Source organism: Corvus kubaryi, unplaced genomic scaffold, assembly GCF_017639235.1.
Source record: "Corvus kubaryi isolate FWS band 111438036 unplaced genomic scaffold, C.kubaryi_AGA036_p1.0 split1-131, whole genome shotgun sequence".
Classification (NCBI taxonomy): domain Eukaryota; kingdom Metazoa; phylum Chordata; class Aves; order Passeriformes; family Corvidae; genus Corvus; species Corvus kubaryi.
The window spans coordinates 14,422,481-14,448,581 of record NW_024582073.1 but is presented as its reverse complement, the minus strand read 5'-3'; the positions used below and the strand labels follow the sequence as shown (position 1 = coordinate 14,448,581).

At 40.1% G+C, this 26,101-nt stretch overlaps 1 protein-coding gene across 4 annotated transcripts in view; it reads right to left on the bottom strand.

Annotated features, from left to right (window-relative positions):
• Window positions 1–16,058: 16,058 nt before the first annotated feature.
• The window catches only part of PPARGC1A (PPARG coactivator 1 alpha), a 368,312-nt gene continuing 358,269 nt past the window's right edge, over window positions 16,059–26,101 (bottom strand). For all 4 annotated transcript variants that reach the window (XM_042053171.1, XM_042053173.1, XM_042053172.1 and 1 more), the window contains 3 exons: window positions 23,267–23,388; window positions 22,764–22,915; window positions 16,059–19,881 (listed from right to left, as the gene is read on the bottom strand). In XM_042053171.1, the coding sequence (XP_041909105.1) occupies window positions 19,778–19,881; window positions 22,764–22,915; window positions 23,267–23,388 (378 nt within the window). In that variant the 3' untranslated portion in view covers window positions 16,059–19,777. The remainder of the gene's footprint in view (window positions 19,882–22,763; window positions 22,916–23,266; window positions 23,389–26,101) is intronic.

Sequence of the window (26,101 nt, the reverse complement as noted above, 5' to 3'; positions counted from 1 at the left end):
TTAAATGCCACTAAACCCGCATTTGCGGATGTAATTCTGGGCTGATTTACACTATTCAGCTCTCATTTAACAGAACAAAGTTACTGTCATGTACACAAGGGCAAAAGTGCAACTACATCTTTATTCCCTAAAAAATCCTCCCTATGGGGAGATACTTTCAAAATAAAGCAAATTGGTATGTCCATTTGCGTATGTATCATAGGTGATCTGTTTATCAAGAAATGAAAGAACATTTCCTTCCAATTTCTGTTTTCCTTGTGATTGATATTAATTAGGTTTCCTGCAAAGCACAGCTTATCTTGAACTAAACCCAAAGCACATGAATATGTTTCTGTGCGGTAAGATTTTCTTTTCTTGAAATGAAGAATGGGATGAAGATGCTTATCTGAGATCAAACAGGCTTCAGGTAAAGTTTACATCAGCAGCACTTTGAAATTCATTGTTAGAGTATAGTTGGTATCAATAAGGAATGAGAATGGTATCCTGGATTGTGACTGCATTTATTAACTTATTTCCAGCAACTAAAAAGAGAAGGCTGTCACGTACCTTCAGTCATAGTCTTTTCTTCCTGAGATGAAAGATGCAAGTATAGTTCATAATGAAAATTAATGGAATCCCTGAGAACAGCCTCCCAAAAAAATCACTGTTAAAAATAAAAGCTTGTGAATTTGAGGTCTAATGTTAATACACAGAGTTGAACAAAAGTTTGCAGTGTAAGGGTTGAGTTTACTCCCCTGCCCTCCTTGCCCCCTGTCTGTATGCCATGGAGAAGCACTATACATGAATGCTCTGACCAGCCAGGGCTCAGGACATCACCCTGGTTGTACCAGCTCAGATGCTGAATGCCACGCCTGTGCATCCCACTGCCAAGCTATCATGTCCCTTTTCTCAGAGTGGAGCACCACACTAAGACTTTTCTAGTACTTGATAGAGCCTGTTTATACCTAATATTATAGTGGAGTCTTATTCTGAGCCTTATGTTTCAGGAAGGTTCTAGGTACAGATACTAAATCTCTCCATAGTACTAGCCAATATCCTCTGATGGAGTATTATGAAATAGATCCAGTGATTTAATTTAATTGTGTCTCAGTTTTTGAGACAAAATTTCAGGAGGAAACACTCGGGAATGAGTGTTCCTCCCTTTTCCTCCATCAATGAGACAAGTAGGTCACAAGAACTGAAAGTGGGAAAAAGAAGCCAAACTGTTTATTAACACATGAACAAAACAGGGTAGAACAGGATAAAAAAACCCCTCAAAATACAATAAATTCCCAGAGTGGGCTCGGACCAGCCGGGGCCACCCCGTGTGCCCGCCGGGGCTGCCCCCGCAGGTTCCCTGGACCAGCGAGGAGGGAAGGGAGGCAGTGAGGCAAGGGGAAGGAAAGGGAAGAAAGAACAAGGAAGAAAACCAACAGAACCTTTTCCCATCTATCTGGAACACAAAGGAAACCCAAAAAGCAGCGCAGTGCTCCCGGCGCACTCTCTCCCCAGCCCTGCCGAGCCCCCGAGCCGTTGGGCTGAGCCGTTCAACCGCCCCTCGGGTCCGCGGCTCCGGCCCCGCCCCCGGGTCCATCCTAAAGGCGCAGCGTCCTCGGGCATTGAGCAGCGGTTAAGGAACAAAGCAGCTTCATAACATCACCCCAGGACAATTTTCTCTTTACACCACACTGTGTAGGTTCCTTTTCCCCTTCAGCTTCCCTTTAATCCCCTGCTTAGTGGTTCTGCAGCTCCCTTCACCCCTCACTGAGCTCGCTGTGCTCACACAGCCTATCACCCTCTCCTTCTTGTGCTCCTGTGCAAGCCTTGGTATTCTCAATCACCCTTCTGTTAGAGCTTCACCACTCCACCATTGGCAAAATAGTTTACACTCCTCTGTTTTGTATGAGTGCAGCTTACCCGAGTAGACACACGTTTAAATCCCAGAGTAGTTAAACCCTTCAATAGTGTGGTCGTGTATGACACGTAACTAGATAGATGTATTACCCAGCAAGCATTTCTCCTGCTCCAGGATTCAGAGAGGAAAGCTTTTGCCAGCTTCCAGCATCATTGCTTTTCTTCTTCAGCATCTTTTTTTTACCCCTTCTCTTTTTAGCAGCATCCATTTGTTCCATGTACCAGTATTTTCACCATCACCCTGCCAGTTATGGTAGTTACTAATTTCTTAATAAAAGAGAATAGCTGCAAATTACGGCTGCCATATGGCTTTTATTACTAGAAAATGAGCCTTTTCCTATCCCTTATTTTTATTGTACTGAAGGAATGCTGAAAAAAAGAAACAATACGGTTTGTGTATTTTTTTTGGTCACAGAATCCCAGAAAGGGCCACTCCACTTTACAGCTGAAAGAAGTGATTTAGTCTCCGTGCTAAATCACTCTTCAACTTCTCCTAAGCATAGACAGCCAATTGTGCCTAATCGTGTGTGGTAGTTCAGTGATATGGACTACTGTTCATTGGGGATTGAGCTGCTCATTTTAGTTAGGACCACAAATTGAACTCAAACCAAGGTCCCAAAGAATAAAGCATGTGTTTTATACATTAAGTCATTCCTCCATTCTTACTTGGCCCGTGAAATGAATCAGGGAAAGATTATTTTCTGGGTAAATTGGTAGTAAAACCATGATGCAGACAGTTCCACAATTTGATTGCAGCCTGACTTCCACTTATTGAATATCACATCAGGCGGTGGTTCAAGGGTTTCATATGACAGCTTTAAAATCCGCAAAGTTTTCAGAGGTACTTACTACATTGTGATCAGGTCACAGATCTAAATGTCAGTATTGTATGCCTGATTTGCACATTTCAAAACGATTTAGTAATTTTTTCATTTTATCTGCATGCATGAAGTGATTTGGAATACAGAAACAATTTGGAATCATATTTAGTTTGTAACAGTTCAATTAACTTAAGTGCTGAAACATGCTTCTTTCTTAGTAACTAGTTTAATTGGTTACTATTGCAAGAATAGGTTTTGAAAGAATGCCTAAAAGGCCAGGGGCAAAGTAAAGCTCACTCTAGAGAATCCATGTTCCTGCATAGGCATGTGCGAAAAAGAAATAGCAAACAGTTTTTGGGGTCACAGTGTAGTGTATGATTGCCAGTGGGAAAAGGACATGTAGCCTGAGCAAGAAATGGACCTCACAGAAACTGCTTTTCTTTGACATAGTTACTAGCATAACCTCAGTTCCCTTTGGCTAATTTTATTACTGTTTAATAAGCAAGAATGGTAGAGCACAACAAGGTTACAAAATCTTAATGGTTCATTATACATAAATCATATATTTAAACCTTGATCTGAGCAGTAAGTACAAAGATAAGGTAAAATAATATAGAGGTGGGATTAATAGGACGTTACTGTGTGCCAATGTCAGGAAGTGTTTGTCTAACTTATTTAAGGAAACATCTGCTTTTCTTTTGAAAGTCTGACTTTTATTTTGCTAGAGCCAGAAACCTATCTTTTTTTAAAAGGATTTGCACTTTGAAGCTTTTTTGCTTAGGTTTAAAAATAAAAAGGACATGAGTCTTCAGAGATAGTAAATCACCACGAACATTTATTCTCTTCTGTTACAGATGAATAAGGAAAAAAACTGCATGGATTTTGGCACCTCTATATGACTGCAAAGGAGTGTCTGGTTTTGGTGAGATTTTAAAACTTTATTTCTTTCTCTCACAAATCTGCATTATAGCTCAGTGCAATGAAATAATGAATGTCTATGCTGGATTCTGGGCAGAAGAGAGGACTTGGGGCTGCATTTCTGTATTTCAAACTCTTTCAGCCACAAGATTTTTGCTGCAGTAATCCAGCTGCAGTTTGCTCAGAGTGCTGACTCTGTGCCCACGTTGCTACAAGGAAGGAGTGATGTCATTCCTCTCTGAGATACTGGGGAGGAGGAGAAAGAGTAATGTCCTTCTCTGTGGGAGGGAGACTCTACATACCAAAACTTGCTTCGCTTCTTTAAGAATGGGAAAGTTACTGAGTGCTATTTATTCAGCACATAGAGGACTTACACATATGTTTATTAAATAAATGAGCATGTGCTCTCCACTTTAGGTAATGACAAACACAGCTACTGCCGGGGGGTGAGGTAAGGTACACCACAAGAGCAGGTGTCATTACATCTGATTTCATCCATCCAAATTCTAGGTCTCTAAATCAGCCCCTGTCTTTCCTACATAATTAATGAAGAGAAAGCAGTAGCTCAAGTGACAACAATTCCCTCCTAACCATTGTGAAAGATGCACAGGCTATAAGAGTTGGGAAATGGCACAAAAAGTCCCCTGACTGGGGGCAAGTCTTGGAACCCAACTAGACTAGGTCTTGTACAGCTAAGACTAGGTGAAGTACAGCCAGTGTACAGGCTATACAATCTGGAAGCATATAGGCTATACGGCCTGCAAGTATATAGCCATTCATTCCTTTAACTGAGAGTATATTTTGACAAAAAAGGAACCAATATTGTTACCATAATCGAAAGTTAGGTATACTCTAGGCTTTCAGATAGTATGTTAGTAGATGACAACGATGTAATGTTGTAAAAATGTGGTATAATAAATGATGCAGGACAAACTCAAATTTCTAGAAAAGAAGATAGGAAAATGAGGATTATATAGTATGTATCTTTAATTCACTATCAAGACTGATAAATTCAATATATGGGAATTACAGTTTCTTAATTCAGGAAACTTTATTGTGAATAGGTACTAGCTGTAGGTTGCATCTTGATGAATTTAACTGAAATAGCAGTAACATAATTTTGGATATTGTTTTAAAGATTATTTCTCTTTTCATTCATTAAATAAAAAGTTGAGCTGACTCTCAAGGAAAAAAATCTTTTTTTAAAAGGTGAAAGTTTCTTTTTTTTTTAAATTTTTTGTCTGTGGGAAGAGACAAGTTCAAGAAATATATTGATGGGCTGCCTTTAGGTGATGGTTTTGACCATGGGACTGAGAGAAGTGGGACTTCTGGTAAATGGAGCTGCAGGGCAGGGGAGGAGCAGAGGTGGGCCCATGGGCCCATCAGCAATGGTGGGAGTTTCTCCTGGGGAGACCTTGAGTAACTGTCAACACAGATATACCCAAATGCACAAGCTCACACTGAAAACTTTTATCCATCAATGGTATCAGTTCAGCTCCTGGTTTAAGGCACAAAATGAATCTAGAAATCACCTGTTCCAGGAACAGTGACCTAAATTGGACCAGACTGAAAAATCTGCCCATTCTTCAAGAGAAATAACCCCACCTGTTCCACCAGGGGCTGCATTGCAAGATGGGTCAAAAGAGGAGCATTAGATGAGAGCAACAAAGTGCCTGTAGATAAATCTAGGCAAATACAAGAAGCTCTTGTCACCCCAAAGATGAATCTGGATGTCAGACTGGAAACAAAAGACAAAGAGAAAGTGAGGAAGAAATGAGCAGAGGGAGCACTGCATGTTTTCTCAGCCTGTGGTCCAGGAGCCTCTCAAGTTACTTCCACCAGATCTCTGGAGGACAATTAAGAAAAGTAAGTATGCATGTCGTGGGTTACATTTAGTGACAGAGGTGCCTACATCTCCACTGGAAAATTCTTGGAAGTTGGCAAAAGCTGAATCACTGGTTCTAGTGAGTTATGTTCCAGCAGCCTGCTTTCTCCCATAGCTGAACCCAAGTTTTGATTATGCTCCTTGGCCTAATATTTGGCCTTTGCTTTCTTATGTAAACCAGAATGTTTAGTACAAATTAGCATTATTGAAAAACAATTCCCATCCAAATTAAAATTCTGCCTTTCATTTTACACCAAACCTGCTGGGCTTTTTTAGATAAACCCTGCATCAACTCAGCTGTAGTGTTTATGACTAAATGGATTCATTTTTTGGCAAAATAGCCCTGTTTCTCCAGTTGCATAATGCCAGTAGCAATTCATATCTCTCAGACCATCCTCAAGGGTCATCTGGGGTTGCTCCTATGAAAGGTATTAAGCAGCTCCTTCCAGAATTTGTTCTCCTTATTCAAGCTGGGAATATTTTCAGTGTACAGATATATAATACACATATGCACACATATGCATGTATTTATGTATGCATATGTGCATATATGTATATATATATATTTTTATACTGTTAGTATGTGCCACTAGACACTACTAAGTTTTTTTTATTTACTTTGTTAATAGCCTCCATTTTTATATCTCCAATTTACCTACATATTGTAGGAAGGGAGCACTGCATAATAAGGAAAGTACAAAGAGAGGGAAAGTAAAACAACGTATGACTGCAAAAGGATGCCAAAAATAAATCCAGAAGAGGTTTTTAATTTCAGATATCCAGCCAAATGGGCTGGCTGGAGACCATGCTCTGTCCCAGTACATATTTGCTATGAAGTTCAATGAGGAGGCAGGAAAAGTCCTTTGTTACATAAGCCCTAGGAAAGTATGTTTAAAAAAATTATATAAATTATATCTTTCCAAGTAATATGATGAAAATGATGATATTGTAACTCTGAAGACTTCTGATGAACATTTTATCCTCAAAGAGCACTTAATTCACAAAGGAACATCTCTCTAGCAAAGTAACCCAAAGCCTTGAAAAACAATATGACCATTTGCAAAGATTTTGTAGTATCACCAGAGAGGTCTAAATATGTAGACTGCAAAGCATGAACATCTTTGGAACAAATTTGTCTTTGGGATCTCAGATAAAGCACTTTCCCAGAGCCTGTTTTTTCAGCGATTTCATCAAGGAGGTGATTTCATCAAAAGCTGAAGGAAAGCTAGTGCAATGCTGAAGTGATAAAAACACAAGGAAGAAATTGTAAAGCCATTGAAGAGTGCAGCAGGGGTATCTTCAAATCTTTAAATACTTTTTTCCTTAATAAGAGACAATCAGTAGAACTGAGCAATTATCTCCCTTTACAGATCTGAATAAAAAGGTTTCTTAAATGGAAGTAGATAGATCTTATTAAATAAATAGTATAGTGTCACATACTGTAAATGCAAAGTCAGACGTCAACAGAAATGACAAATGCTACTTATCCCTGAAGAGCAATGGTACTAGGACCCAAAAACAGACTGGGAGTTTCCAACGCCTAGTCTGTATGCAACACAGTACAAAACTAAGACTTCAGGGTAAGTGCTAGTAAGTGCTAGTGTGGGTGTCCTGGGCACTCCTGCAGGACCCAACATGCTCCCACCATTTTCTTCAAAGCTGTAGTGATTTAAGGTGACCTGGGAAGGCTGTGATGAGAACCCACCTGGTGTTGTTGCATCTAACGGGAACTATTTCAGTTTAGAGACGCTCTTGAAAAGTACCGAAGTATGCTGTATTAAATCAACAATCAAACAAATAAATACATTCTTAAATACAGGAGCTGAAACAAATTCTTACAATGTCATCACTGTTAACTGAATGGGTTGAAGGAGACCGTTTGCTGGTTTATGACCAGGGACTGGAAATGGTATTTAAAATACTGCAGCCAGCTATAAATTTAATCACAAAGTGAGCATATGAAAATGGGGGGGAAAAATCAACCCCTTTTTCAGTTTTCAGATCTGGCCCTGTATAAACGGAGAAAGGAGTTCATAGCAGTTTGTTAGCTAAAAGTATCTCTTACCAGTTCACATATCTTGGACGGGCTGATACACCATCCCAGATTTAAGGAAATGACAATTTCCTTCATGTTGAAGTAGTCCCTGATTATACCAGCATCATGCCAAGCTTGGGACTTGTTGGATTCCCAGGCCAGTTTCCATTCCTGAGAAGAAGCCAAGATGGTGTGAAGTGCTTTGGACTACAGTCTTGGGGACTAAGGACACCTGCAGAGCAACTTCAATGGATGCTAGTTCAGTGTGAGTGAAAAACAGGCACTGCTGCTTTGCATCTTTTAGCTGGTCATGGGCTTATTGGGTTAAACTCTGAGGGTTTCAGTCTGCCCGTTACTAACTGCTCACAGAACACACAAATCTGTCTCTAAATAACATCTTAAGGAACAATTATTTCTTTTTCAGGCAGCCCTGAATTCAGTTACTGTAACTGCTACAGAAAACTGGTTTGAGACAAATGATTAGAAACGCTCAAATTACCACCAGTTAAGCTGGTACTGTGTATTTCCGACCAGTTTATCAACAACAGCGTGGACACTGGTGAGCTGCCATGACCACAGAGCCCAGGGCATTCCCTTTGACTCCACTTGTGATGGTCACCCAGTCAGGAGGCTTTTTGCAATACTCTCAGCCAGAGCACAAGTGAAATCATCTTGCTGGCCTGCAGGACTTAATTCTGCTGCAACATAAGGTTGTAGATACAGCCTATGGCCTTTTTCAGAGAGAAAACTATTATTGCATCTATGCAGTCTATGTTTTATTGTTTGTAGGTGACAAATCCCAGATGAGGGGTCTACATGCCTATATATATTTTATATATCAGGGTAATGACATGTACATGTGTATATCTATAATCCTGCTTATCTGGTATGTATGCAGGCATGTGCATATGTTGACTGAAGAGCAGGTTCATGAAGAGTATGATAAAAGGTTTCTGAAGATTAAACACACCTTAAAAGATTAAATGTTAAACAAGTCTTACAGCCCTGGTAAAGGAACCAAAGATCCGTATGACTTTCAGTTTGACCAAAGGAATATTTTCCTTGGCATTACCCAAACCTGTGAGAGCAAAATGGAACAATGAAAATATTGCTCAATGTTTCTCTCTGCACAGAAGAAATAAATAGTTCCAAGGACCAGATACTGCCCTTGGCAGTGTAATGTAATAAAGACAGATATAACCAGGAGAGAGAGAAAACATTTTCTGTTCCTCCAAGAAAAGCCACTTTAACAGGACTTGCCTATCCACTTTCCCACATTCAGAGGTGCTTGAATATTACCTTTCTGTGGCAAAGGACATAAACTCTGGCACCGACCATACTCCTGCTTCACTATGCCCTCATTATCATCAAAAGGTTTGACTGATTCCTCTAGCTACTCCACTAACCAGCATAATAACAGATGCATTTCCATGCTCTCCATCTTGCATCTTGCAAAGAACTTCAGATTATTGCCTTGACCAGTTAAACCAAGCTTTCTCTATCTTAAGCATTTTGGAGAGCTGAATATGTTAATTTCCTGTTTTGTAGAACTGTCCCATGCACACTGTGGCAGAGAAAAAAATCCAACCCTAAATCTAAATAAGAATAATGAAATGCCTTAATTAATATTACTATTAGAGAATAAGAATGGCATCTGTTTGTTAGATACGATAAAAACAAGTAAGTCAGAAGAACCTCCAGTCTCACATTAAGATGTGAATCATCTATTTATTACTTTGTGCATAAATGCTCCATTGCTATTTGCACAATGATTAAGAGTAGTTTTCAGAAAATAAATCTTTTTTTTAATAGTGCAAAGAATGAGAAGGATAGAGAATAATGGGAGTTTAAGGGGATGCTAAAGTTCTCCCATGAGCTTGGATGAGATTTATGTGCAGTGTGAATAAAAAATGTATATGACAGCACAGGATTCACTTTGTTGTTGGTTCCTATTCCATTTGTCTAGTCTAACTGTATTCTTTGCCTCCCAGACATATAGTGAGTCTGGCATTGTTGAGCAAGAGAGGGAATAAACTGCCAGTCAGCAGCTCTTTGAGGCAGCTTAACTTCATCCAATCTCATCAGACCCAACGTTGTAGAGCAAGACCAGTGCCATGAGATTTGGAGTAAAAGCATAAATGCTACCTGCAAAGCTGCTTCTGCCAGGAGGAGGCATTCTCAGAGTCTCACTACAGAGCAGTCTTTTTATTGCTATGCCTTTTCCATTTTCAAACGAGTATGCAATTTCTTCAATTATATATCAGCTTCTGTACAATGTCAACAGCTTAGTAACAGGACAAGCAAGAGCCAGTGGGATTGTGATATATGTCGGATAAGGCTCTCCATGCAGCTTCAGACCTGTGAGGCTTTGTGCTTGATGCTTCATGTCCGTTCTCTATCTACTGTCATTAAGGTTTCCACATAAATCTCTCTACAGTTGCCCAGTTGCAAATATGCAAAGGTCTGAATCTGAAACTACTGACACCATATTTGTTAGAGGAATATCTGGGGCCTAGGAAACAATACCAATACCAATGAGCCATCATAGTGGAGGATTCCATTGGGGTTTTTTCCCCTCTGTTTCCTGAGAGGATTGAGACTCAGGTGCTTCTGCCTCCTGCCTGTGCTGGTTCCACCATGTTTCTATTGCCCACATAATCCTCCTGCCTGTGTTGTTTCTTCCTGGCCCCCAATCTTCAGTATCATCTGACCATGTTAGCCCATTTAAGCAAAACTCTAAGCCTTCAGCATAGAGCAATCTGGCACACCACGTTTTATTTCACGAGATCAAGGGAAGAGGCAGAGGCAGAAGCACTCTCCATTATAGCTGCCACAGAGCCACAGATTATTACAAATCAGAGGACCCTCACAGGAGAGTGCTGCAGTAAATGAGCCTACACATGATCTACCTCTCAAGGAACTATTTGTAGAAGAAAAATAATATTTTTTAGCTGCAGAATTATTCCAGCTGTTGACTGGGCATAGAACAGTCATTACATGGTGTCCCCCATGGTTGTATGGCCACCCTCCCACCAAGGTGCTGGTGTACCCCACCAGGCTCCTGGAAACCCACAAGTGGCTCATGGTTGCCTTGTGCTCCCTGAAAGGGGGCAGAGCGCTCCATCATCATTCACATACCTGTAATGTGTCAGAGGGCCAAGCACTGGCCATGACCTTGCTAGCAGGCAAAGCTGAAGGCTGTGGGAAATGTCAGGAGAAATACCAGCTACACAGGTCGCAGCATGGTGCCATTTGCTGGCCTTACCCACAACAACCTTCTCTAGCTCCATGCAAGTACATAATTGCATTAGGGACTGCTGATGATTTGGCTACAGTTTATTCACTGACACATACATGGAGCAGAAACTTGTACCATAAGCAAACATAAGCAAAGTCTGCCTCATTTATAGGAAAATACAAATTTTATAGGGTACCAAATCTTCTACCACAGTTGTGCTCTTGTATAAACAACACCATAACATTTTGTCCTTCTTGAGACAACAATGGACAAAATGAGCAGTTCAAACAAAAGAAGCTCCTGAACTATGTGACACAGAGCGGTAGCATAGGAGCACCCAAGGCATGGTTCTCAAACTACACACTTGTTCCAATGCAGCTCCTGTGTCTAAACCATCCTACCTGACCAGATCAGCAGAGTGCCGGGTAATCCAGGTCACTGCACAAGGAAAGATGTCATGGGCTGCTGCAGCCAGCTTTGCCATGTTGTCGTGGGACAGAGATGCACATCAAGGACTTCCCATCCTCTCCAGAGCAGGAGAAGGCCCACTGCCTACCAAAGCCCATCTCACATCTAGCACCTCAAATTTCTGCAGCTGAGTTGATGAGCTTGACCAGCAGGGCCTTAGTATCACACAGACACAAATAGTAGAGATCCTGCCTGGACAGTCAAATGACTCTGGCTGAGACCAGGAAGGACTAGATGCCACTGCTCTGCCAGTGGTGCTGCCAGCAGTGGTCCCAAGAACCCTGGGACAGCTGTGGCCAAGCACTTATTGTTCTCCAGATAACAGGAGCTGAGAACAACTAGATCTTTTTCCTCCTAGAGTTCAGAAAAGCCGTAGCTCTAGGTTTTAGAACAGTACTTCTCAATGCTCTTCTTCCTTTGACCACACAAAGTACAGTATATGGCAAAACTTTGATTCCCTGCTCACCCTTGCTAGGTCAGACAGGTACAAACACAGGCAGGGATGTTCACCCCATACAGCAAGCGAACTCCTCACCTTGCAGGGAGGAACTGTATCCCAGCTTCCTACCTAGAGGTTGGACAGCTGTCAGCAAACCATCCCACTCATACAGTCCTCACACAGTGGGAGCCAAGCTCCTTCCAGAGTCTGACAACAGGTTGTCACAGGACAACCCTGTGAAGCTGAGGCTGAAGATTCCTGAAGAAGCCATCACACTGTTTTCATCCAAAATGTCAGCATTGCAGAAGAGCAATGGCAGCACTTCAGCAATGCAGTGACGTTTTGTACCCTCTGGCACACAAGGTATGTAAATAAATGGGTTTCTGTCTAAATTCTATTGTGTGCAGATTTGTACCAAAGAATTGTTGTGATGTGCATCATTATGTCTCATTATGTGATTGCAAGTAACCTTTTGTGTAGCAGACACAATCCACGTAACATGCTGTGTGACCAGTTTACAAAACAGGGCTCCTTCAGAAGGGCAAGTAATTAATCATTATTCAGCAATAGCACTCACCACTCCATACTTGCTGGCAGGAGTGTATAACCCAGGGCATGCTTAGCTATGACAATAAATTATTCATGCAATAGAAAACTAGTTAGCTGTGGTGCTGTTCCAGTAAATGGTTAAAACCAGAAAGCACTCCGTTAGTTTTCAAGTGTGTGGCTGATTTTTTAAATTTTTTTTTTTTTTATGAATTTACTGCCAACACATTGCATAAACAAGCATAGGCCTGACTCGCAAATGCAGTAGGAAAGAATTAGTGTAAGGCACCAATGTGTGTTTTTCATAATGCCAAACTCAATAATCCAAGGATGAGAAGATCTCTTGAAGGTATAGTGCAGTAACTTTATGGCTGTAATAATTTTATTACTTTATCAAGTACTAATTTAATAGAGAATGAAACACAGATTGTCAAAAATAAACTGCAGCAAATATTTTATTTGATGAAGAGTCCTAGGAGAAATTTGCATATTCTGCTCTTTAGGACATGTTTTACTTCATACTTAGCTTTGGCTTTCATTTACATTACACCTGGCAGACAATCTATCATGACGCAAATAAAGCACATGAGATTATTTACTTTTGATCACTGTCCACTATTTACACAAGCCAGGGTTAATGCAAAAGGCTGACGAGGGTTAGAGTTTAATCACTGATTTTGGAGAGGCTGTCTTCTCTTCAGTTGCCTTTTTACAGGGCAGCTCATTTCCTCTCTACTAGCAAACAGCAGAAGAAAAGTCAGTATGCAAGCACGAATCCTTCTATCATCTTGTACTTCACCATGCATGCATACCAAAAGGTACAACTCATCTCAGATCTCACTGTTTACCAGACCTGTGAGTATAATTTTTTCAACTGAGCCCATTAGTAATTTTAAAAAAATTATTTCCCTTTATATGAAAGTATTTTTCTTCCCATTAATTCCATTTTACTTAGGAAGAGCTTAATTCACCAGGGCCAGTCACATCATTAAGATTATAGAATTTTTTTTATAAAAGAGAATCAGAAATGCCTTTGCAAAACTATTATTCCAGGAGACTGTTGAAAGGAAGTTGCAATAATTCAAAGGAACCTCAAAAGCTAAACATGTTTTGAGGAATATGTTTCCAGCTGCAGAATAAATATTTGTAACTTCACCAAAATTTGTCACTGAAAAAAACAACCTTTCACTTTGCTTTGGGTTCATAGGCTGCTAAGATTTTGGGTTGAGGTTGCTTGACAATAAAGCATCACCTGTGGAATGAACACCAATCAAGTGCAAACATTTAAGATTTATACATGTATTCCATCCAGCTGCAGTTTCCGTAATTGCATTGCACAGACACCAGCCATTCAGCAGAGCACATTGTGCAGCGAAGGATGAATTGGCTTTCTCTTTTTCCCAGCAGAGCAGTGCAAGGAGAGCACAGTGATGGGAAGCAGAGGACATACCCACTTCCTCTCATGGAGCATTTCATTTTCTTCTTTGCTGAGAAGACTAGCCTCCTTTGCCCTGCAGTATTAACAAGTATACCAGCTCCCAGTGAAGACAGGCTGCCCTATATCTATCAATAGAATCTATATAGAATCTTTTCCCTTAGGGATTAATTCAACTTTTGATTCAATCTTTCTGAGCTTTAAATTATGATGTTACAAACCTCCAAGGAACTGCTGTACTATTTGTGACCTTCTTTATTACTTTCTGCTGTTTGATAAAGTAGAGAAAATTGATTTATAGATTAGTTTGCTTGTGAACATTGAATATCAATGGTGAGAATGTGATTCGCGGAAAACCAGCGTAACTGCTGGTTAAAGTTTAATATAGCAGTTTATTAATTAATGGTGAAGGACAATAGAATAACTGCACATTAATCTTCAATGAGATTCTGGAAGTGCAATGTGAAATAAAAGCGATGAATCAAGGCATCTTGCAAGATTTGGATTTAAAGTTTTTTCAAAACATTTCCACAAAGAATTTTGTCCATTGCTTCCACTTCTCTTCCCTAAACCTCTCTCTCTTCCCCTTAAGACCTGATGGCTGTTTTTGTGTTTTCTGTAAGCATTAAAGGTTAAAGGGGGTAGGAGAGGCAGAAGTTTTCCAAATGGAGCCTAAAATTAGGTGTTGGTTTCTGTATTTGGAATCTTAGGCCCCAATCCAGGAGTCTATTTTTATTCAAAGCAGCCGAGCACTTGACTTCAATGGATCTAAAAACACTCATACTTAAGTGCTTTGCTGAATCAGGACAGACTTAAGCACAAATGTAAATGCTATGCTGAATTGGGGCTCTAAATATGTGACTTGATTTTTAAAAGTGCTGAGAGACAGCAGGTCTAATTGAAGTCGATGGGAGCTGAGAGAAGCTCAGCGTATCTGAAAATCAGGCCACTCACTCATTGAGGTGCCTGAATCTGATTTCAGATGCTCAGCTTGCAGTATTCACCATGGGGAAAAATGGTGACCATAGCAGGCAATGGAAAGCCCTGCTTTTACGCAATAAACCTTAATGTAAAAGGAGGAGATGGGAGGCAATGGCTTCCTGGAAATCTAATGCGGAGTGCTTTTTTTGGCAAGCATCAAAAGTACTACGCAAAAATATGAAATGAATAAATAAATGAAATTAAAAAGCCTAGTAACTGAAGAAATATTGGGCTAAGTTCATGCCTTGAGGAACAGCAGCAAGACTGATGAGAAACATCAGGAATGATTTGGCCTACTACGTTTTGAGCATTAATTTGATCAGGAGCAGTGACTCAACAATGGCAAATCCCACACAGTGAGGAACTTCACTCTACCACCCTTGCGAGAGCCAAGCACAACAGTTCGGATTAGTAAATGGTAAAAATGCAAAAGCTAAACATTTTTGCAAGTTACAGAGCATATATTAAGCAGCAATGTAAGGAACAGAGATGAGCTGGAGGCTAGTTGTTTTGAGAAGTGGTCCTTTCCTTAAGAAGCACAGCCAGGCTGTCCACCAGCTGCCCTGTGCTGCTCCTCCCACCACAGCTGGGTCCCTCCTGAGGCGCCATCTGATGAGAAGACTCGGTCACACGGTGTGGTGCTGTGCACCCCCAGAGAAGGCTGCTAACACAGCAGGACAGGCCTGCAGCCATGAATTGGCTACCCGTGAATGAACCCTGGGCAAACCAAAGTGGTTCTTCCCCTATTTTTGCGCATGTAAAGGAGAGGGGTGTGAATACCCTCTGCCATCCCCAGGCCTACCTGTTGCCTGCCCAGTGGCAATGCTGGTGTGGAAGCTCATATGCTGCATGCTGTATCAATCCACAAAGGAGTCAGGAAAGCCATACCTGTCCAGCCACCTACCTGTCTGGTCCTCCTGATCTGTCTGCTGAGACAGAGGCTGGTGAAGGACTCTCATGACAGGCTTACTTCTAGTCCAGGTGTTTATCATGTCAGGATGGAAGATACCAACCATTTTGCACTTCTCAGTCCCTACTACCTGAACTGGGATTCAGTGTGGCCAGAAGAAAAGTCCTTATGTTCCCCACCCCCTTCTAACTCAAACCAGCAACTCTTAAACTCTACCGAGGATTTTTTAAAAGTTTTCTTACATGGTTTATGGCACGTCTTTTCAACAGACTTGGGTACTCATGGCAGAAAGGCACATAGCACCTTTCTACCATTAAATGTATTAAAACTGGTGATGCTGTACCCTGCCCAAAGTGCAGCAATGCAGGTGTGCTCTGGCCTGTAATCTGAAATAAATTACAATCGCTAGAAAGAGTAATACAAAACCCAGTACACAACCAGTTGTGGGAGAAAAAACCTGTCACTTGTAACAAAAATGAGAAACAGAAATGGATTTGAAACATTCGTTTCCCTTTATTTTCTCAGTGAGGCTGATGTGTACTGCACATTAAAAAAAAAAGAAAAAAAATCACAGGAATTTTCATACAATGAATTAAACCACAAAAGTACATGTAGAATCGGCAGGTGGAAAATAGCCCACCTTGGGCTTATCTAGTATCTCACTTTCCCTGTTCAGCATAGTCCAACCTACAACTTTACATGTTCACCTACTGTACAAATCTTACAGTAGCTCTATCAGGTCAGTGGTTCACATTACTGAAAATGTCTGTCACATAGGTACAAATTTAGAATCATCACATTCTATTACATGGCTATTCTAGGTCATTTATAGATCAGATCTTATACTACAGTGATTGAAGTTCTCATTACAGCCATTAAAAAGGACACATAATCATTACCTACTGTAGGCTTACATCTAAAGGGATGACAAGGAGGTGTGGTTGTTCCGTGTTTGTTGTTTGGTTTTTTTTTAACTGACCCAAGTATTATTACCCCAGAGGCACAAACTTTCCTCTCAGTGCTGCTCTTGGTGATGACAGCCCAACTACTTTTCAGAGTAGTTTAGCATAGATATTTTTCTTCAACTTTAGGCTCCCTCTGTTTGGATTAGTATTTAGATAATTTTCCATTCTGTAGGAATTACTCAGGTCTTGGAAAGATCACAGTTCCTAAGTACCAGTTCTGTTACCCGTATTGCGGATGTGGTACTTACCACAGCATGAATGCAACAGTACAATCTTCATATAAAAGACACACAGAGCTACACTGCAATTTGCCTCTGGTGACAATGTGGTACATGTGCTAATCTGAAATGTTCTTGGGGAAGAAAAAAAGAAAAGCAAACACCGAGTTTATATTTTGATGGATTTCCTACTACAGTGTCTATGAAGGATCCAAATAGCTTTATTCAGCAATCCTAGCTCTATTAATTTCATATGTAATTTGTAAATCCACAGAGGAAAGCCATCTTCAAGATGAGAATGTTTGCCAGGCCAGTGAAAAAAAAAATTTACTCACATCATTATGCCTGCTTGGTGAAAAATAAATAATGCCCCCACACAAGCCCCACACCAATTTATTAATGCCAGCAATCTAGGGCAAAAGAGAACATTTTAAAATTTAATCACAGAAATGTAAAGGCAAAATAGGTAATGCATCTGGTCCTTGAACACATATGATATACTAAATATTGATTTCTTAAAAATAATTTATTGCTTTTAATATTTTTCTTTACAACAGAAGATACTCAAAATCCAGAAAGGAAAATTGTAAACTTTTAGTTTGGCATTCACACAAAGTTAAAATACCTGCATTTTTAACCTACAGAGCAACAACAAGAATTATGCAGAGTAAAGAATGTTACATTTGTAACACAGAACCTCCAGAAAAGTTCTTTTTTTTTTTTTTTGTTTTATTGCTATCTATCTACTGAGAAATAAGAAGCCAAAAAATCAAGCAAGCATCCGACAGGACAGACAGTGGAATCTCTCAGAACACAATATGCTGGTGATAAAATGAATGCAGCCATCAAAATCAACTGCACTGCTATGGGGGTAGAATCAGTTTTCTAAGATTTAGAGTGGGAAAGTAGATTAAATAGTTAGGTGTGCCATACCTTTAAGAGGAATCATGAATGCCAAAGAGTAGTAGAATAACAAATCTATACATTCACAAGCAAATTCCAAACTTTGCTGATTCAGTAGAGACTCCGAGTTCAGATGAAATTCTGATGCTCAGAATAGCAGTAGTTTATACTCTTGTGGTTTTTTTCTTTCCTGAAATTTATATTTAATTTAACAGAAGCAATGTCATCAGCAACAATGTTATGTGCACATCTGAGGCCATGCTAGTGCATAGTAAAAAAAAAAGGAAAAAACCCAAAACCAACCCACTGCTTCTGCAAAAGCAGAATTTCCGAACAAAGCACTTGCTTTCTCCAAACTGACAACCATCATGCATCCTAGGTATAAAACTTCCACTGGCCTTTTTATTCTTTTAGTCATCTCATAATTTATAATAAATAGGATAATTATAACTGATAAATATGTCTCTTTAGTAAACAAAGGAATGAAGGATTGGTATTTATACAGGATGCATAACTGTAAAAAATATAGATAAATACCATCATTAAACTCTGCCAATGAAAAGATTACTGGCTTCAAGAACAGTGTTTAGACACAGAATTACTGTAAAAATCATACTGTACTTAGTACCTCAGCATATTTTTATCAAATTAAAATCACAAAAATTAAAACAAAATAGCATTTTAAAAAGATTTTTGACCTCTAGTTCCAAAACTACTGTTGATACATAAAATAAAAACATTTCTTAATGATTACCCATTTGAGAGACTTTACATAAAATTATGATATTTTCTAGAAAAATTTAGATGAGAAAATTTCATTCCCCTAACAAATTCAGTGTATAAAACTGCAAAAGAAAATCAAGCAATGAGAAAAATGTGGAAAAATACTGCAGAAGGTGGTTAATATCTTTTGGGCTAGGATAATTCTTGACAAAATTCTTATATAAGCTCACCAAAGGAGGGATGGATGTGTATAATGCATTTTTGCACTCAGACACACACGCACACATATGCACACTCACACCCTCACCCACACGCTTTTCTCTTTTTTTTTACAATCAAATATATATAAGCGTAAGTTCAGCTTTCTACATATGTTAGTGTACAATAATTGTTTCACCTCATATAATTACATTTGAGTATTCTTGATTAAGAAAAATTCAGCAGTTTTTGAAAAGAAGGCTGCATTTACAGTGCATAGCTGTAACAAAAAAGAACATCGTCATACAGTATGTACATAAATAAAAATACTCCATTTAACATTTGTAAATACTCAACTACTTTAGAGAATGTAGCAAATAAACTACCTGTGCACACACCCAGATAGTTATATCCAACTCTCATTAATAATGTAACACCACGTCCGCTCATTAGAATAAATCGCTGAACAAGCTGCACATTTGACCATTAACAAGGCTTTGAAAATTTTTCTGTGGAAGATCAATGTTGTAGACATTTACATGGGTGTCAGAATTAAAAGATGAAACTTCAAAATGTTAGGGAAGCTTGAGCCTTTTGATTTTCTTTTCTGCAAAAAAACCCCCACAAAAAACCCAAAAAACAAACCAACCGAAAAAAGAACAATCTTAAAACAAAGCTAAGACAGATTGCAGGCTTCTGGGACCTGTGGTTTCTTCTGGATTGTCATATTATCACTGTGTTGTGAGAAGAAGCTTCTTTACAAAAAAAAAAAAATGCAGTGTCTGATCCCCAGACATCAGCAGCCGCAGTTCTCACACTGGGGTTTTTTTTCTGTTTGTTTTTGTTCTTTTTTGTTAAAATGCAATATGTACAGATTTTGCAGTTCATCGTTGTATGTGTATCTCTGTGGAACTGCTGCCATGTCTCGTGATTTGCACTGAACTCGCAAGGAATGCCCGGCTCCCCCGCCACCGCTCACCCGCGAAAGCGAAGCTGACACCCATGGACATGCGTGTGCTTACTGGACAGCATCCTGCCCTTCCACTCCTCGAGCAGCTGTGTTCATGTAAACCATGGTTTTGAACAGAGAGTGTAAAGTAGGAGAAATTCCTAAGTACGACTTTTTAGTTGTCCATTATTGAAGGACATGATGTCCGTGAGGTATTCGCCATCCCTTTGTTTTCCTCAGATGACATGCTTGTTACCTACGCAGGCTCCGCTGTGCCTCTTTAAGTAAACTATCAAAATCCATGGAGTCATACTTGCTTTTAGTGGAAGCAGGATCAAAATCATCTGAGTTTGAATCTGAAACCCAAAGGATGCAAGGTTAAGTAAGAGGCAAGAACTACTTATTTTCTCTGTACATCAGTACAAACAAGGCACTGAAGAAAAAATCCACCTTACAACCACAACTTTATGGGATGATAAAAGCATAGCAATGATCATCACAGAAGCTTTAGGCATTCCTGGTAAGAAGGAACTTAACAAAAGCACTACACATCATCAGAAGTGGGGAAGAACCACTAATTGCATGTACATCTAGAGCAGGTTAACTCAAAACAGTTTCCTCAAGGACTTGAGCACCGAGACACTCAAAGGTCTCCAAGTAGTCCAGATAATGTTGACAGATGCCTTAACCAAAACTCCACCCTTGCCTTGCAACTGCTGTTTCACAACATGCAATATCCAAGACAATTCTCCTGAGAAACGTTCTGAAGATAGCCAGGGCAGCCTGTGAGCAATGCACAGAGGACACAGCTGCTTCTGCCTGCCTTACTCTGGGGTCTTGTGGAAGTCTCTACACCTGCCAGAATTTCTAGTTTTGCTTCTTGTTTGGAGTGTGAGCAATTCTGGGCAGGGCCTCTGCATGGCTGTATGAGCAGTCTTCAGGTGGGCTCCTCAGCTTTCTGCATCACATGTGATGAGCCACAGCAGCAAGAAGAGCCCAGCTCCTGTGGCCTGGGATACCTGCTTCAGCTTTATCAGCTGCTCAGACACGGACATCAGTCTGTTCCCAGCACAGAGGAGGGATTGTATGTTTGTGGCCACACAGCTCCAGTACAATTATTGACATGGCTGCAAGCACTGAATTTCCTTTTGGAGTCAACCCTGTGTAACACCGACTCTCACCAGTTCCTGTGTCACAGCTCGTTTATGAGTGCCCTTTTCTTGCCATTTCTTGTGTTGAATTAATCAGAACTCCCCATCTACCACTATAAGACACATTCTGCATTAAATGTTCATTACAAGTTCTGTTAAGACAATATCTTCTCACAGAGGAGAGGTGTTAAACTTCTGACTACTATTTTCGAGTGTTTTCTTTCTTCTGTGCTCAGCCCAAAGCTGATTAATTCTCTCTGTCCTAGTACCAGCTCATGAATTTTAAAGTTCATCCTGCCATTTCCTTATGTTGCTCTATCAGATACTCTGCAAAATACAGGGAATGCAGTCTGAAGTACAGAAGCTCAAGCTGTCAGCAGGACAAAGTGAAAACAGTCTGCTCACAGATACTCTGGGAATCCCGCTCACAATGGAGAGAGCTGACAGGGAATACTCCCAGTGATGAATAATGTTCAAGAGGGTTCCCTTCAGACAACTTATTTTAAACCCCAGATTTTCTGAGATACAGAGATGACCTTGGCTTCCATTGCTGAAGATAAGTCAAATCAAGGCAAGACTTCAATCTGGTTTTACTGTTTTTATCAGCCTACATTTCGACAAATGCCTTGCTACCTTTCATATTTTCTACATCAACCCTATATCTCTTCAGCAGTCAATTGCCTTTTCTTAGCTTTACATTATCTGTTTAGCCACTGAAGTGAATTATAGCATATTCATTGTGAACAATGCGTATCATCTTTATAATTTATTTTGAAAAGACGTCAATTGGTTAGAAAAAATATATCTGTATTCACTTCCTGCATTGTACAAAGCCGAGGGCAGCACATACAAGATTTCATTAGCACTGTGTTACAGGGTTATGAGAGATTTTAATGACTGTGGTCATTTATTCATAAAAAAATCCACAATATCTGATTAGTATAGATTCAACAGCAAAATGTGCCTTGCTGTGTTATTCAGGAAAGAGTACATCCCATGCCTTTAGTCTATTTATACAGGTATTAGGAAAGGTTTAACATTTAATGAATACTTTACATTTTAAAAGGTAATTAAATAAGAGGTGAGTTTATAATATATTGTAATATTACACAGGTTGTTTTGGTAGTCTGCATAGTTTCTTTATGCATATACTTAACATCAGTATTCCTGCTGTAGGACTTTGAACATCTCCAAAAACCCTTGCAAGGGGAAGCACCAGACCCTGATTCGGAGCATAGGACAGAACCATACATTTTGCCCAGGCAAGACTCACACAGACCCAGATGTGTTGTCACAGTCAGCATGCACACTTGGGACTGGAGTTATCACAGCATACTGGGGGCTGGAGACTGGTGTGCATAAAGCCCCACATCATTGTAAACACCAAGAGATTTGCTAAGCTCTCGACAGGCTGGAACCTCTTATATCATGACTGGAAGGCCCTGCAAGGAGTCACCTTCATACATAGGTGCTTATGCACAATTTTAGAATCACCAGTTGAGGTCAGTGGCTTTTGCCACACTAAGGGCCAGATTTGGCCACAAGCTCTTCTACCTTTCAAACTTGAGCTACTATGATTCATGTTTAAGGAGTGCCCCTGGCAAATTCTGCCCATCTACAATAGAACTCATGATGAAGTGAGAATCATCATGAAGTTTTTGGGTTGACCAATCTACTCTGTCCTCTGTTTACTGCTGCTCATAAACATAAATGAGGTATTGGAATCAAACAGTTATAGCAATAAATAGTAAAGCATGTGGGAAGTTTCTGTGGTGCTATCTTTTCAACTTAGAAATGTATTACTGAATATATTGAGCACTTATTTTTCATAATGATGGAAATGGGCTTTAAAAGAATATTCATAGTTTGGAGTATTTGAAAGAAGCCAGCTCACATTACTAGACTCTTACGGCATTTCTTACAGATTTCTTACAGATGTCTTACAGCAAGTGAAAACTACTTTCTTCAACACCCCTCCAATAATTTAAATTGTATCAGCAGTAAGCAAAAAAGAAGCAAACCCTAAATTCTCATGAGTTACAAGATTCCAGTTATGTACTTTAATTCACATAGAGCAAAATACCTACCTAGGTCTGCATAGTTAGACTTGCAAAACTGCTTGCGTCCACAGAAGTACAGCTCGAAATCAGGTTCATTTGACCTGCGTAAAGTGTATCCATTTTCAAGAGCAGCGAAGGCATCACAAGTATAGCGGTAGGTGATGAAACCATAGCTGTCTCTGTCATTGAAAAACAGTTGTGAACAAAAGCTGAAAAGAGTTAACACACATTAGTGTAACCCCTTCCTGAAAGCAAGACTTGCTGGAGACCCAGCATTGGAAATGCCAGAAGTACTGCATCCATTTATCAGCATGATTGTCCTGTCATGCAGCTAAATACTTATTTCTGGGACAGGGAAATCTCAACTAGCAAGATTAATAAATAAGGATGAAAGAAAATAAGTAAGGTTTTGAACTCAGCATGTCATCTGTCACAGGACTTATACTGGTACTCTCATACCAGTAATCTCACTCCCATAATTTTTTACATATGGCAGATCTCAAACAAGAAATAATCTCAAAAGTTCCTACCCATCATCCCGCAAATTTACTGTGCACTCCTCAATTTCACCAAAAACTTCAAACCGATCCCTCAGTTCTGTTCGGGTTGTGTCAGGTCTGATTTTACCCAGATAAATCACACGGCGTTCTTCCTGTTGATAAAGAGCAACCGGCAAGGCGTATTTTTAACAAATGTGTAATAGAGATGAACCTATACATACATGCATGCAAATACACACACAGATGTGCAGAGGATGCATAATTATAGGAACAATCTCTTGTGGAAGACCTACTGCATCTTGCAAGTACATGAAATAGTTCTCTCCTGGAAAGCATCTAAGGTATTTAAATGACACCACATTTGTCAGGTGGTGTGCTTCTGGAAGGGTACACGGATTGCTGTTATTGTTCTGCTGTACACTGACAGATGCTTCCCTTTGTATCCTACTGCACCTTCTTCCCTGTCACCCTTTCTACCACTTCCCCTCCAGGACTGCAAACTCTTCCAAACTAGGAGCTCCCTTTCTCTTGCCATGTATACAATACTGATCAAAACTCATCTTAGTTGCAGAGTAGCATAAAGTAACACAATAATTGCATAAGAGTACCACAGACATAACAAAACATTACAAGCATAACGTTATAAGCTCATATGACTCAAGAGCTGACTCATCCTGCAATCATGTTCCACCATAATCCATACCTTAAAATAGAGGGAAAACTGTTTAAGGTTGTCATACTTTAAACCCAGCCAACAACTAAGTACCACGCAGCCCCTAGCTCATTCCCTGCTCCCCTGTGGGATGGGGAGGAAAAGCAGAAAAAGGTAAAACGCCTGTGTTAACATCAGCTTAATAACTGAAACAAAGTAAGATGTAATAATAGTAATAATTATAATGATAGTAATTCTAATGAAAAGGGGAGAGAGAGGAATAAAACCCAAGAGAAACAAGTGCTGCACACTACAATTGCTCAGCACCCACTGACTGACACCCAGCCCGTCCCCAAGCAGCGATCTGCCTCTCCCAGCCAACTCCCTCTGGTTTATATACTGGGCATGATGCCATATGCTATGGAATATCCCTTTGGCCAGCTCAGGTCAGCTGTCCTGGCCATGCTCCCTCCATGCATCTTGTGCACCTGCTCCCTGGCAGAGCATGGGAAACTGGAAAGTCCTCCAATTAGAGTAAGCACTACTTAACAACAATTAAAACATCAGTTTCTTATCAACGTTATGCTTATACTAAAGCCAAAACACTGTCCTGTACCAGCTACTATGAAGAAAATTAACTCTATGCCAGCAGAAACCAGGACTAGGTCCAAAAGATGTCTTTTATTAAAACAAATATTTCTGGGGCAATGACAGGAAGTAAAATATATCCCGCAGTCACCACTGCCTTTTGGTTTATTCAGAACAAAAACCATCTGACTGAAGTTCCTAGGCTAGGGTATCTTCTGCATGTTCTTTCAACACTTGGAATAAAGCATCAGGTACTTTTATAACAAGTCATGGTCGTATTATTCTTTCCTTAGTACAAATGCTGAGCAGAATGAGGGAAGGACTGGGAAACCCTTGAAGAGTCACTTCATGAATTTTAGGATAAACACTTTTCTAAGGGTAGAGCCATTTAGTGAGCTGCAAGAAAAGAAAATGGAAAAAGGAGATCTTTAGAACACTGACCTTAAGGTAATCAGGGCAAAGAAGCACAAGCTATACATGGCTTGGGTGCTCAGCCTTCCTGCCTCCGATTGCCTCTGGCCTGGCACTACTGGCCCTACAGCTCATCCCTTACACACCCACACAGTAGTCCCATAAATCGAACCACCACCACATTCTCAGCTGGTGTGAATCTGTCAGTCAGTGGTGCAATGTCAGTTTAAACCATCAACTTTGGCACCTGAGACTTGTGCAGAATTTAGGCGCCGAATGCCGAAGGAGCTACACTGACTGCTGAGAATTCATGACTATCGTAACCTGGAGGTGCCTAAAGGCTAATGGCACCTCGACTGTGCAGTGCAAGAGGCACTAGGGACCTAAATATAGACTTGCATTCCTGCTCAGAAACATTCTAGCCTGAAGAGACAGTTAGTTTATAGTGTTACAATTCAGATATAGCATGAAATGTATCTTTTCCATGAGTCCCCACAGAGGCATAAAGCACTAGTCATTCTTGGACCATGGACAATACAATTGAGATCAGACCAAAACACATGTAAAACCAGAAATTATACTGATGTTGCTTTCTTTACTTGTTTTGAATATTCATTTGAGATAAAGAGACCATCAGAACTCTTAGTTAGGGGTGCTGAAAATCTTGTCTTCCTGCTCCCAGGAGAGCACTTTGCTCTCAGGAACTATTTAATGCAAAATAAAATAAACAATTCCTGCAGCAGTAAGCCAACACTAAAATATCTGTCTCCCAACAGAAACTCCTTCTTACTAGCACTTTCAGTAAACTACTTTCACTGACTCTTTTCCTGACCTCACAAATCTCAGGGGCTCAGATCCAGTTAATCTAAGCTCCTGAGGAATGAAAGTTCAAAGCTGCAGAAAACAGAGATACAAGAATCGAACATTCCTATCCCAAAACCCTACCCACTAAGGAATAGCACAAGAATTACCTGTGCTCTTTATGGGTCCCTGGTCAGCCCAGTGGAGTCCTTGGTTGCTGTACCAAAGTATGTATAAGCTCTCCTTAATCAGTGGGATCAGGTAAGGATCTCATTTAGATACTTGAAACTACTGCTGCTTTTGATTATGTAAGGAACCATGGTGAGTGCCTTGGTAGTCCTCTGTAACCATGCTGGGACAGGCAGATCCATTTTAAAATGTTCCAAAATGCAGGGTCCAAAAGCTGCCCTTGT